The 14,509-nt window shown below is 40.5% G+C and overlaps 1 protein-coding gene across 1 annotated transcript; it reads right to left on the minus strand.

The window, feature by feature from the left end:
• Positions 1 to 1,146: 1,146 nt before the first annotated feature.
• LOC138967156 (peptidyl-prolyl cis-trans isomerase 6-like) lies at positions 1,147 to 9,572 on the minus strand. Its single transcript, XM_070339660.1, has 4 exons — positions 9,319 to 9,572; positions 4,927 to 5,131; positions 4,155 to 4,274; positions 1,147 to 3,839 (listed from the first exon to the last, which is right to left on the minus strand). Exons 1-4 carry the CDS (start codon positions 9,379 to 9,381, stop codon positions 3,601 to 3,603), a joined length of 627 nt encoding a protein of 208 aa, XP_070195761.1. The 5' UTR covers positions 9,382 to 9,572; the 3' UTR covers positions 1,147 to 3,600.
• Positions 9,573 to 14,509: the final 4,937 nt, after the last annotated feature.

Genomic DNA, 14,509 nt, shown 5'->3' on the forward strand with positions numbered 1-14,509 from the left:
ACGTTCTTCTCTCTCGCTCTACTTCGCATAATTTGCCAGCCCCTATCATTCCACACCAAACAACATGATAAGTTATCAGTGATAGGGATGGGGTTCAACCCCGCGCTTACATCGTGATTGCTCTCTCTCTCTCTCTCTCTCTCTGTGAGAAATGACGATTTGTTTGTCACTTAAATATTGCAAAATATGGGTTTATTTCTTTCAAGATAAGATATTCTCTTTAAGAAAACCACAAGTCTTGATGTGTGACTTTTCGGATACGTGAACATATTTTCGTTTCACCATTGTATTTCCCAATGTGTCAGTTTGTTTTATACAGTAATTTGTAATTTCATAGATGTTCAACGGGGTCTGATAGCTCACTTTGATCATGAGACTTGTGATTCTCGGCTAAGAAGCAGTTTATTCTAATCTGGAAAAAAAAAAAAATAAATAAATAAATAAATACATCAGTCAATAAACATGTTTTGTTCCTTTGTCCCGCGAACTGTCCATAAAAAAATTAATGTCCTGTCTTTTAAAACGTTTTTCTACTGACTGACGCGGGATGACGTCATGTACATGAAATAGTAAGGATCGTATGCCAATGTGTGTGTGTGTGTGCGTGCGTGCCCCTTCAACCAAACATTCAAGTATTCATTTTAAACGCAACGTTTCGTCCATACAAATTTACGTGAAGTCAACGTAACCCCAACGTTCGCCAACGTAAATACAACGTTCAGTTGTTTGCTGGGAATTCTTCCGTACCCAAAAAACATGGGAACATGCTAAGTAGAAAACATGTCTGAATACTTGAGGATTCAGGAGCACAAAATCCTCTCCCACCATCCCTATCAACAAGTTTGGTGTGCAACACTGATGCTTTATTGATTGATGCTTGACTAATATCCAAAAACGTTGGGTTAATCAACAAGCTGATTTAGATATTGTCCAGTGGTTAAAATTCTTTTTCCTTTTATATTCCGAGAAGAGCATTTTTTTGGTTGGTTTGCTTGTTTGTTCTTTAGACTGTATATTTGTTTGTTTGAGCATAATTATAAATAATAACTTTTTTTCCAGTTAATCTTAGCCTAAAATGCAAATACTCATACAACACTAGCACATGTACGGCATCCATCACCATCAAACCCAAAATGCAGACATCCATTTTACAAAGAAATTTCCTTTTTATTGTGACCAAAAGTTGGGACGAAAATGAACAAAACATTTCAACACAAAGACTTTTATGTCAAAATTAACAGGCCTGTCATAAAAGTAAGTACTTGCATAGAAATTGTAAATATTATCAAACGGTTCACAAGAAATTAGCACCAATGGGTTCGGGAGCAGATCTGAATTCAAATTCAGTGCCAAAATTATGCATTTACAGTGTAATTTCTTCTGACAAACATTGTCGCAAGAGCATCAGTGAGATCTAAATGTAGCTTTGAAATACAAAAAGAACCACTTATCACTGTACTGGGCTACTGACACCACTAACTTTCCCTGACACCAAATACAAACAAAAACCTACACACAAAATTGAACACAGTTCACACATAATAGACAGACACACACACAAACCAACAAACACAGCAACAAACATAAATGAGTACACAAAAATGTACAGGTAAACACAACTTTGGTTTTCTATTTTTTTAAAAAAACATACAAAACACACGCATATGAATGTGTGAAATGAACGAAAACTGAGATGAAATGGTTTACAACAAGACTGCTTCATATCACCCATTAATTACTACACTCACAGAGCTCAACTCACACCAGCCATACAAAAGCAAACAAACAAATCTGAGTACAGTGGAACCCCCCTTTTAAGACCTCCAATCATCTGAGAAAATCAGGTCTTAAAAAGAAGGGAGTCTTAAAATGGGGGTCATTTTACAGAGGTTAAGAACAGAAAGTCTGAGAAAACAAGGTCTTAAAAAGGAAGGGGTCTTAAATTGGGGGGTCTTAAAAGGGGGGTTCCACTGTACTCATGTTAACCCACGGTTGTTTAAAGCTGAAGAATACTGATTTTGCTCTAATCTAAATTTAAAAAATGTTTAAATGTCTTAACAATGTAAAAAATATAAGAAGCTTGTCAGTGTTCGTTAATACAACTTAGAACACACTTGATGTTCTCAAGCTATAAATGCTCAACTTTCTAAAGATAATCCTTTCATTGGTTACTTCTTTTCAGTATTGCACCTCGGCACCTTGAGCAATGTACATATACATGTAACATCAATTCCCTAAGATTCAAGATCAGGAAAACAAAAGGCTTGATTAACAGAAATTAAAGCCGGAGAACACCCAGTGTGTTCTTATTTATATGAATAACCACTGACAAGCTCCTTGTCTTTTACACTTGAAAGTCTAATTTTCATAAAAGTAAAGCGAAGACAACTAAGAAGCAAGGACTATCTACAAGCATGATAAAAATAAGAATTTAAAGACACCTTATTTGCTTTTTTGACGAAAATACACATTTTACACTGATCAAGACAGCCATTGTTCTACAAAACTGTGTAAGCGGTCTCAGTGAACAATAACCGTCATGATCTGTGTCAAATGTCATATTTCGATCAAAATGCAAATAACAGTTGTGTATCAATCCATTTTAGTTGGAATTCTTATTTTTTACGATTGAACTCACACAAACATCCACTCTTTTGTAGACTCAGCCAGCTGCCTAAATATGAGATTTAAGTCGGCCTCTAGCGTCACATGGCTCAAAGAATCAAAACACAATGTTCAATTGATAGGCCTACACTACTTGTGACAGGCCTCTCAGTGCCAGTGTAGGGGTGCTTGGATGGTAACTAAGGCACACACAAAAAAAATTATTAGTCTGTTTACAGTAACATAGGCAAACAAAAAAGGGTCGGTAGGTTGGGATTTTTTTTCCCCAAACCCCCCCCCCCCCCCCATATTTTTAAGTTATTTTGCCAAAAAAACAGACTTTTTTTCCCCCATAATGCCAACCAAAAAAAGTCGTGCGAAAAAATAGGGTCGATCGGGATACCGTAAACAGACTTTTTTTTTTGTGCCTAATGAATAGCTAGTTTTGCTGCCAGAAATTAGATTGACATATCTGCCCCCCCCCTTCTCTCGCACTTTCATTTTCCAAAGTAAGTTTAAAGTGTGAGAACAAAATGAACTTTCAGCGATGAATCACAGTCTTACTATAGCACCAAAATAAGATGTATGAAAGAAAGAACAGAGCCACGATATATTCCAAACTGATGGTGAGATCATCGCATTCCCTGTCTGCGTCACCAATTGAGGTCTTCTTTGCCTTCGCCACCAATCAATTCACCTTTCAATGAACCAATATCACCAAACAGCAAAAAAGATGGGTTTTATACTTGAACTCTATCAACCTTGACCTCGATGTTGACAGCTTTCACAATCAGAAAATTCCCCTTGTATAAAAGTGACCAGTTAAATCGTTGCCCTAAGTTAGATCTCAATGCTCTTCATCTGTGTAACACCAACATTTCAACATTCTCACAAACAGGACGGAATAGCAGATGAAGCTTAGCATTCAACCACCCCACAGCAGAAGACGATGCCACCCCCCTTCCCTTGTTGACGTTATTCTCTCCACTAAACATTTTATGTGTCAACATCATCGGCCCCAGTAAGTGGGACGGTGAAGGGGTAGACGTCTTCAACGACAGAGCCGGTGACGATGATTTCAACTTTGGGGTGATCGTTTTCGTCCACCGGCACCCTGGAGATGAGCCTGGCAACGTCCATGCCGCTCAGTACCTTACCGAACACCACATGGCTTCCGTCCAGCCATTTAGTAGCCTTCATCGTGATGAAAAACTGGCAGCTGTTGGTGTTGGGACCTGGGAGAACAAAAGGTTACAGATTTTGTTTTACAGCAGTACAATTGCATTTGTTCCTTTTAACGTAATGTTGTAAGACATAACATTTTTCTAGCTCTAAATGTTTAAACATCATAGACGTTCCTGTTTAAACGGACAGAGACAAAACGCCGAGTTAAGAAGATGGCTTTCAAGTTCAAATATCAAGAAATGGTCAGTCACAGTCGAATGCATAAAAATGGGGTACCGCTGTAGGACCATAAGCCTTAGACGTAAAATTAGACATTCACAGTAACTTCCGTCACAGAAGACAGGACAAAGGGTGAGCAGACTTACCTCTGTTGGCCATGCTGACCCAGCCAGACCCGTAGTGCTTGAGGTCCATGGCTTCATCGTCGAAGAGACCGCCGTAGATGCTGTTCTCTCCTGTGCCGTCCTTGTTGGCATAGTCACCACCTGCAGCAGCAACAACCATCCTGTCAGCTTTCCGGTTTATAGCTGTCTTGCTTCTTTCTAGAAAGCTAGCCCTTATCCTAACTAATCCAGAAAAACCTGGTTCTTACCTCTCCAGACCAAGAGAATGTGGCCCGTATCCTGAAAGACCCAGTGAAAGCTAGCTCTGATCTCAACTGATTCAAAGAAAGCTGGCTCTTACTCTGACTCAGTGGCTGGTCCCTTCAAAGTTAACTCTCCTGACTGATCCCTAGAAAGCTGGCTCTGATCCCTAAAAACCTGACTCTTAACCTGACTCAGTGACTGGTTCTGACAAAACCTGTGTCTTACTCTGACTGATCCAAAAAAATGTGGCTTTTACCCTTTTGGTCCAGGGTAAAAACAAACCTATTTTTTCCCAGACTGATCAAAAGAATGCTGTCTCTTTTCCTGGATGATTCAGACAAATTAAATGTTTACCCTGATTGAAATTTGAGTGACTCAGTTAATAAACTTGGCTTCTGCCCGGAAGTGAATGATTCACAGAAACCCAGCTTCCCACTCTGATGGAAATTTGAATGACTCGGCAAGAAAATTGGCTCTTACCCTGAATGTCACATAGAATTGAGAAACCTAACTTTAACCTTGATCGAATGACCCAGAGATAAACTCTCACCTTGAATCATGAAGTCGGAAATTACTCTGTGGAAGCGAGAGCCCTTGTAGCCATAACCGTTCTCCCCTGAAGCCAGCTGGGCGAAGTTCTCCACAGTCTTGGGGGCAGCCTCCCCAAACAGCCCGATGACAATGCTGCCTACGTCATCGCCGTCAATGCTGATGTTAAACGTCGCCTTCTTTGTCACCTTGGCATCAGGGACTCCCTGTGGGGGAAAATATCATACTACTTGTTAGACCGTGTAAAATTGTAGTGTCTTCCCACAACAGTCAAAATGGGAAGACAGGTGGAAAAAAGACGAGACAGCACTGAAGACAGCGAGAAAAATGTAGGCAGTGAGAAGGAAAGACGACAATGCTGATGCATGTGTGGGTAATCCTAGCCATTCAGCTGGCAGTTTCGTTTTGAAGTCACAGAGCTACCAACAAATCAACCCACCGACACAAAAAAAAGAGAAAACAAGTCGCGTAAGGCGAAAATACAATATTTAGTCAAGTAGCTGTCGAACTCACAGAATGAAACTGAACGCAATGCCATTTTTCAGCAAGACCGTATACTCGTAGCATCGTCAGTCCACCGCTCATGGCAAAGGCAGTGAAATTGACAAGAAGAGCGGGGTAGTAGTTGCGCTGAGAAGGATAGCACGCTTTTCTGTACCTCTCTTTGTTTTAACTTTCTGAGCGTGTTTTTAATCCAAACATATCATATCTATATGTTTTTGGAATCAGGAACCGACAAGGAATAAGATGAAAGTGTTTTTAAATTGATTTGGACAATTTAATTTTGATAATAATTTTTATATATTTAATTTTCAGAGCTTGTTTTTAATCCGAATATAACATATTTATATGTTTTTGGAATCAGCAAATGATGGAGAATAAGATAAACGTAAATTTGGATCGTTTTATAAATTTTTATTTTTTTTTACAATTTTCAGATTTTTAATGACCAAAGTCATTAATTAATTTTTAAGCCACCAAGCTGAAATGCAATACCGAAGTCCGGGCTTCGTCGAAGATTACTTGACCAAAATTTCAACCAATTTGGTTGAAAAATGAGGGCGTGACAGTGCCGCCTCAACTTTCACGAAAAGCCGGATATGACGTCATCAAAGACATTTATCAAAAAAATGAAAAAAACGTTCGGGGATTTCATACCCAGGAACTCTCATGTCAAATTTCATAAAGATCGGTCCAGTAGTTTAGTCTGAATCGCTCTACACACACACACACACACACACACACACACACACACACACAGACAGACACACACACACACACGCACATACACCACGACCCTCGTTTCGATTCCCCCTCGATGTTAAAATATTTAGTCAAAACTTGACTAAATATAAAAAGAACAAGTCGCGTAAGGCGAAAATATAACATTTAGTCAAGCTGTCGAACTCACAGAATGAAACTGAACGCAATGCCATTTTTCAGCAAGACCGTATACTCGTAGCATCGTCAGTCCACCGCTCGTGGCAAAGGCAGTGAAATTGACAAGAAGAGCGGGGGTAGTAGTTGCGCTGAGAAGGATAGCACGCTTTTCTGTACCTCTCTTCGTTTTAACTTTCTGAGCGTGTTTTTAATCCAAACATATCATATCTATATGTTTTTGGAATCAGGAACTGACAAGGAATAAGATGAAAGTGTTTTTAAATTGATTTCGAAAATCTAATTTTGATCATAATTTTTATATTTTTAATTTTCAGAGCTTGTTTTTAATCCAAATATAACATATTTATATGTTTTTGGAATTAGGAAATGATGAAGAATAAGATGAATGTAAATTTGGATCGTTTTATAAAAGAAATGGTTTTTTTTTACAATTTTCAGATTTTTAATTACCAAAGTCATTAATTAATTTTTAAACCACCAAGCTGAAATGCAATACCGAAGTCCGGCCTTCGTCGAAGATTGCTTGGCCAAAATTTCAATCAATTTGATTGAAAAATGAGGGTGTGACAGTGCCGCCTCAACTTTTACAAAAAGCCGGATAAGACGTCATCAAAGACATTTATCGAAAATATGAAAAAAAGTCGGGGGATATCATTCCCAGGAACTCTCATGTCAAATTTCATAAAGATCGGTCCAGTAGTTTAGTCTGAATCGCTCTACACACACACACAGACACACACACCACGACCCTCGTCTCGATTCCCCCTCTATGTTAAAACATTTAGTCCAAACCTGACTAAATGTAAAAACCAAACAACCAACCAAACCAAACACAACAAAAAAACACACACACACATCAACAACAAGAAAGAAGCAACCAACAACCACCCCCCCCCCCCCAAACAAAAAAACCCCAAAAAAACACACACAAAACAACCTTTCTAGTTCACCTGTTGTTTAGGTCAAAAGCTTGTGGTATGTTTAAAGTGTACCTATTCTCATATGCTGTCTGGCTGGTTTGCAGGAGAATGCAATTATTTTTACAATAACTATTCCCACCAAAGTTGAATGCTGTGATTCACTGTCAGTTGAAAACCTTTGACATTGGGTGACATACAAAATGGAGACAAAAAAATCTTCTTGGCTCAGCTTATTTGGTTGATTGAACCACACAAGTTAAAGTGAGTGTCTTTGAACTGTGTCAATAAAAAAAACCATTAAAAAAATTAAAATTAAAAAAAAGAACAGGAAAAAAAACCAAATGAAAGTTAAAAAATGTTTTTTTAAATTGCTCTAGGCAATTAAATTGCTTCTGATCCTTCAAATCAACGCCTACATACAATGGAACCGCCCTTAGAAGACCCCCCCCCCCCCCTCCTCTTCCCCCCCCCCCTCCCCTGGGGATCCACTATGTCACAATCAGGTAGTATCACTGAGGGCCAGGGACTGTGCTCCCAAAGATAGACAAGACGTGCAAAATGTTTTGCTTCTTCAATCAAGGTCATGCACATCCTGTCTAATTCTCCCACGCGGGTAGGGTATCAGTGTCTGGGCTACACTCACGCACGGGAGTATTTTTACTGTCGTGTTGGGCGTCTATGTGTCTGCAGTCGTGCATTACGATCTGAACGTACTCTTCCACACCTTTCACGTAAACACGTAACTGCACTATTTTGTTTCCTACACCTTGTATCCGTTAAACTTATTTTCAAAGTGCACTTCTGAAAAAGAAAAACAAACACGTTTACTTCTTCGTGAGCCTATGTAAGATGAGCCGGTGCACCCAAGCCATGTTACTTTCTACATCAATGTAACTGGACTGGAACTGAACAGTACTGTGAGTACAGAACAAAGACGTCAGTGTTGAAGATCGGCAAATGGGGGGAGTCACTTAGAGCGGAGTGGTCATTACTGACAGTACAATGAGTAGTCTAACAGGTTTGCGTTGTGGGCAACAACAAAGAACCCTCCCCCTCCCCCCGCCCGTACTGTCATTTCCACTGACACAGTGGGACGGGAAGAGAGAGAGGCGCAGTTTCCACATTCCACGGCCCTGCGTTTAGCTTCTGCTGGTATTTTCATAAAGCAGTGTCTATAACCATTTGCCTTTTCAAAATTACGGTGTAAGCGCTACTGCCCCTTGACTCACGCTTCCTCTCTATACGTGTACAGAAACCTGTACGGCAGAGAGAAGCACACTGCTAGATGCCACACGCTGAACACACGCAAAAACAAACATACATTGTACAGACTACGGAGGTCAGTCAACCTGGACTGGATCAGTAGCGGCACAAAAACAGACGCAAGAATGTGAGCGGCCTGACACGAATCTTTGCAAGAATACTGAGAGCGCTTGCTCACCTGAAATAGGCTACTTACTTTACATCTCAAGCACGTAAAAGTTTGAAACTGGTAAAGAAATAGGCTACCTAACGGGAAGTGATCAGGTACAGAGCGTAGTTACACAGACACAACTTGAGCCCTGTGTGCCCGACAGTGACTGACACAGATGCAAGAATGTAATGAGAATGACAATGATGCTTAGGCCTACCTACCCTCCTAGTCCTACGCTTAGCGGGCTACTTTACTCTATACCTTACCTATCTACCTTTAATCATTTTGAAACACTGAAAGAGAAAGGATTGGATAGCCCCATACCTGATACCACAGGCATTTCAAGCGACACAGAGTAAAGTGGCACACACAGACACAAGAATGTGATAGTAAGCCAGCCACTGACACTGAGCTGCAAGAACCGCTTACGCTTGCCCAACTTTACTGAGTTACTCAGTCACCTGGTTCCCTTAGAATATGCAATTTACTCTATATTCCAAACTCTTAAAAGTTTAAAGTTAGTAAGAAAAGATCATAATCAAACATAGACACTAAAATAACAAAAACTAAACACACGCTTTAGTGAAGCAAGCTCAGTGAACTTCAGCTGAATACACCAGCGGCACACCGGTCCTTCCTCCTTAGTCTTGACTCTTACCTCTATTCTGGAGACGACTGCCACGATGCCAAACACGATCAGACGGTTCCAGACTCCTTCCATCTTTCTTGCTGTGTGTAGCGAGACAAAATCACTGCAAATGTGTAACAAGTTATACAGTGCAGCTCAACAAGGAAAAACTTGTGCTGCGCGAACAACTTGACTAACTTTGCACAACTTTCGCAGCAAGGTGGAAGCCGGTCTGTGTCTGTCTGAAGAGTGGCAAGAAAGAAGGAAAGTGCCACGTCGACTCGGAAGCTGCTGAGGCAGTGGTGCTTTGTGGGTGGGGGATGAGAGAGGGGGAGGATGGGTCACGGTGGCAGGGGGTCCCGTACACGTGGCGGTCCCGATTCTAGAGCAGATTCCAAAGGTATAGTGCGTTTCTCTCTCATGCAGTGGACAGTGAAATGCTAAATTTGCGTTTAAAGGCACACTTCTGTGTACAGAGTCCACCATATCAGATCCGGCCAGAAGGCTTTTACGTGGGATAAGACCACCCCTCCACTTGATTACATGACACAAATGAACAGCCTGAGTGCTCTCTATGCACTCTGACATAGTCAGTCCGTGCAGGGATGATCCAACCGAAGTTATACAATGTAAAAGTCTGGCAAGATCTGATATGGTGAACCGAACTGTTTTCACGGGAAGGAGGGTGCCTTTAAAACAATTGGTTATTTGTTTGATGTCGCCGCTGAGATGAGTACTAACTTTCTGTAAAAATCAAATTACTGATTGTGCTAGTTGTATTTTGGCCCATTTAGTCCGTAGACCTAGCCGACTTTAGTAGCACAAAAGATGTTTGTTTTCCTTGCCTGTCAGAGCCTCACTTAGACGTCAGTCAGTCGTCAATGACAGTTACATCGAATCTTTAATTGATAAAGAGTGTCCGCTATCACCTCGTGAAATGCTTCAGTAAGGCTCAGCCCTTTGGCTTTGATTAAGGAAAGGTTGATTTTTCTCAGTGTCCGAAAATCCTATCAGTCCGAATGTCACGTTATGTCATTAGCTTGCGTGGAAATGAAAAGCGCGGCGATAATTGACTCGATATACCAGAAAGTTGGTAGCAGACTCAGTTCTTGAACATTAAAGGCAGAGTAAGCCTCCCGTAAACCATCACAGATACGGTCAGGCTTTTACACACAGTACAAACACCATTTCATTTAAACACTCACCAATTGAGAACATCCTAGGTGCCCTCCGTAAAGAGCGAACAATTTTCAAAGAATTTATTTTTGCGTGGTTTATCTTACTCCTGAGCCATCGTGAACCCGTGTGATCCAGTTTTCCCTTTTCACAATGCAGTCGTCATAGTTAGTCATTTGAATGCGACTCGACGTGAGCTTATCTACAATAGCACGTTTTTTTTATGCACGAAACAACGGCTGTGGTTCACAAGAACTCTAGCGATGGCTTTTGACTGTTGAGAGGAACGGCGATTTGCACTGATAAACCGGCCGTCGTCTGCTACGACCCTTGCGTGACCCTGCTTCCGGGCTTTTCTTTTTTTAAACTTTCACAACTTCGAATTGTTCTGATCTTGTCTTGATGAAAAACGAATTCTTTTATGATTAAAGAATGTTTGTGTAACAAGCTGTCAATTTATTATTTAGATTTTAAAAGTTAGGTCTAGCGCAAAAACGAGGCGCCGTTGTTGTTAACGGAACAAGTCTACGAAAATAAATTCTTTGAAAATGTCTCACGCTCGACAGAAAGCAGCCAGGATGTTCCCGTTCGGTGAGCGTTCAAATGGAAGTATGCTTGTACTGTATTTAGACGCTCGGGGAGCTCTGTGATGGTTTACGGGAGGCTTACTGTGCCTTTAAATATAGTCTTACAGTAGTATAACAAATATTTTTGATTTTCTTGCAAATCATGAATCGCAAAATTCACGGTTCACATTTTCGCAGAAACGCACTATAGATGTCTTTCAAGCAGTTCAGACAGAAGTTTGTTTACAACAAGTCTTTGTACTCTGATGCAACGTGTGGGTAACGTGTGGGCATCTGAGTTTGCACTCCTTGTCAGAAGAGCTGATAGTGATTAGCATACGTGTATGACTACGTGGCTTCTTTGTGTCAGTCAATCAGGCGTGGCGATGTAACCACTGCCTCTCAGTGGGTGCCGCCACGAGTACGGTGCATCACTGAACATGTGTACACCGGCTTACTCAGTCGGAGCCCAGCCCGCGGGCCAATAGTAGGCAGTGGAACCCCCCCCCCCCCCCCCTTTTTATATTTAGTCAAGTTTTGACTAAATATTTTAACATCGAGGGGGAATCGAAACGAGGGTCGTGGTGTATGTGTGTCTGTCTGTCTGTCTGTCTGTGCGTGTGTGTGTGTGTGTGTGTGTGTGTGTGTGTAGAGCGATTCAGACTAAACTACTGGACCGATCTTTATGAAATTTGACATGAGAGTTCCTGGGTATGAAATCCCCGAACGTTTTTTTCATTTTTTTGATAAATGTCTTTGATGACGTCATATCCGGCTTTTCGTGAAAGTTGAGGCGGCACTGTCACGCCCTCATTTTTCAACCAAATTGGTTGAAATTTTGGTCAAGTAATCTTCGACGAAGCCCGGACTTCAGTATTGCATTTCAGCTTGGTGGCTTAAAAATTAATTAATGACTTTGGTCATTAAAAATCTGAAAATTGTAAAAAAAAATAAAAATTTATAAAACGATCCAAATTTACGTTTATCTTATTCTCCATCATTTGCTGATTCCAAAAACATATAAATATGTTATATTCGGATTAAAAACAAGCTCTGAAAATTAAATATATCAAAATTATTATCAAAATTAAATTGTCCAAATCAATTTAAAAACACTTTCATCTTATTCCTTGTCGGTTCCTGATTCCAAAAACATATAGATATGATATGTTTGGATTAAAAACACGCTCAGAAAGTTAAAACAAAGAGAGGTACAGAAAAGCGTGCTATCCTTCTTAGCGCAACTACTACCCCGCTCTTCTTGTCAATTTCACTGCCTTTGGCTGCCATGAGCGGTGGACTGACGATGCTACGAGTATACGGTCTTGCTGAAAAATGGCAGCTACTTCAGTACTTGACTAAATATTGTATTTTCGCCTTACGCGACTTGGTTTTTTTTAAAGACCTCCCAAAATCTGAGAAAGTCAGGAGGTAGTCTTCAAATCGAAGTAAATATACAGACGCCACGAAGACTGAAATGCGAGAAACCAAAAGGGGAGAAATCTTACGTCGCCGGGGGGGGGGGGGGTGGGGGGGGGGGGGTCAAGTTTTAACACAGGGTTCTACTTCGGAAGAGGATTACCTCGCGACTTTACAAGCGTACATCTGCGGTTAGGTCGTTTTGAATCATTATAATCTTATCAAGTACTCTGGCTGGACTGACCGCTGAGTTGGGGAACAAGGCCGTACTAACTGATCAGCTGGAACTCAGATTATTTCTGTCCTAAGTCATATAATGAGCTTGGCCAACGCAGGAGCATAGACCTATATTAAATATAGGTCCCTGGCAGGAGTAAAGCGGTTTGTCTTTGGGGAAAAAAAGAAGAAAAAAAGAAATTTGCGGCTGAAAACTAGGAAAAAAATTCTGTATATTAAAACAATATAACTGAACGCATCAAGTTATAACAAATTATTATACTGACATTTTTATTTTTATCTAATTTCACTTTGACTTATATCATATCTTAGTTTTAGTTTTATTTGTGTTCGCTTGCTAAGGACTTGATGTTTCGGGAATCTTATGTGATTATATTTGGTACGGCTGTTAGTCTGTGAATTCAGGTTTTTGTCAGTTTTGTTTGGTAGGTTGGTTTGTGTGTGTGTTTTTGTTTTTGTTTAAAAAAAAAATAAAAAAATTGTTGTTGTTGTTCTTGATTCGAGTCTGGGTGTTTTTATTTATTTTTTGTGTGTGGGTGTTTTTCAGCATTTATGTTTGGTTCAAGTTATAAACTTGTCATGTGAGTGTGTGTGTGTGTGTGTGTGTGTGTGTGTGTGTGTGTGTGTGTGTGTGTGTGTGTGCAGCAGATGACGGCGAGTGAGTCAACCCTGTATAAATGTATCTACTGAACTATTTCGAATTCAAGTCAGCCTAAAAAAGGGTTACAACTTGTCTTGAAGACACTGGGCGTCCGGACTTTGTGCCACTGCCATCCAAAACTACACGCAGTTGAACAACAGAGTACGGATTCCCCCCTGCGGTGAGACCGTAACTTCCAGACTGTTTCAATCTGAGCCCTCCTCGCTGCCCAATATACTGTAGAAGGACAGTGAACTGAGGAGACGAGCACTTTGCTGGACTGACAGAACGCCTGCTACAGAGATTGCCTATCGCCAACTGCTTCTGTGACTGCCAGGAGATCCAATCACAGGACAGCGGAACCCGACCTGCCCCTTTTGAGACCCCCGATTTAAGACACCCCCCCCCCTCCCTCTCAGTTTTAAGACCTTGTTTTCTGAAATGTTCTGTTCCCGCTGAGGTCCGTTTTCCACTCTCCACCAATAAACCAAGTAGAATCGAACACCCCCTGTTACGACCTCCAGAAATCTGAGAAAACCAGGTCGTAAAAGGGAGGGACGTTAATTTACAGAGAAAATTTGGAGAAAAACAATCTGTTGTTGTTTTTTTCTCCAAATTTTCTCTGTAAATTAAAGGTCCTTGTCTACATTTTTATACCGAAATCGCCATTTGACCATTAAAATGCAGAGTCTATTATCTACAATTATCAACAATACACCCCCTTTCGATCAGGAAAGACGAAGCCAGTGTAGCCGTTTGAAAATTCATTGTAGTATTCCAGCGTAGTACTCATAGTAGGATATTCTTATTTGGAAAATGCCAAGCGCAAAAACTCCTCTCACATCCCGTGCATTTCGTGCGTTTAAAAAAAAGCGTGGACAGCGATCCAGTGTCAAACTGTTGCTGCACTTGTTTGGGCGTGGCTATAAGCATAGTGACATGACTTTGATTGGTCAGTATTATTAGGCAAAGCACATGTTCTCAGCAAACAGAAAACAAAATATTGGAAGCGTGAGTCACGCTGCCCAAAAATAAAATCTTTTTTTTACATATATATATTTTTTTTAAACTTTTTTCCCCATGGTTCATTCATCATCTGACATCACTTTTTAGCGAAATCTAACCATAAGATTATTGAGAAAAAAAATAATGTAGACGACCACCTGTTGTGTTTTCTCCAAAT

Source organism: Littorina saxatilis, linkage group LG5 (assembly GCF_037325665.1).
Source record: "Littorina saxatilis isolate snail1 linkage group LG5, US_GU_Lsax_2.0, whole genome shotgun sequence".
In the NCBI taxonomy this organism is placed as follows: Eukaryota; Metazoa; Mollusca; class Gastropoda; order Littorinimorpha; family Littorinidae; genus Littorina; species Littorina saxatilis.

Bases quoted from the DNA above. Each gene is read 5' to 3' on its own strand.
- LOC138967156 (XM_070339660.1), bottom strand. From the start codon at position 9,381: ATGGAAGGAGTCTGGAACCGTCTGATCGTGTTTGGCATCGTGGCAGTC. The intron at 4,275-4,926 runs GTGAGAGTTTAT...TTGCTGCTGCAG, and splicing joins TTCCGACTTCATGATTCAAG to GTGGTGACTATGCCAACAAG. The intron at 3,840-4,154 runs GTAAGTCTGCTC...TTGTTCTCCCAG, and splicing joins GGTCAGCATGGCCAACAGAG to GTCCCAACACCAACAGCTGC.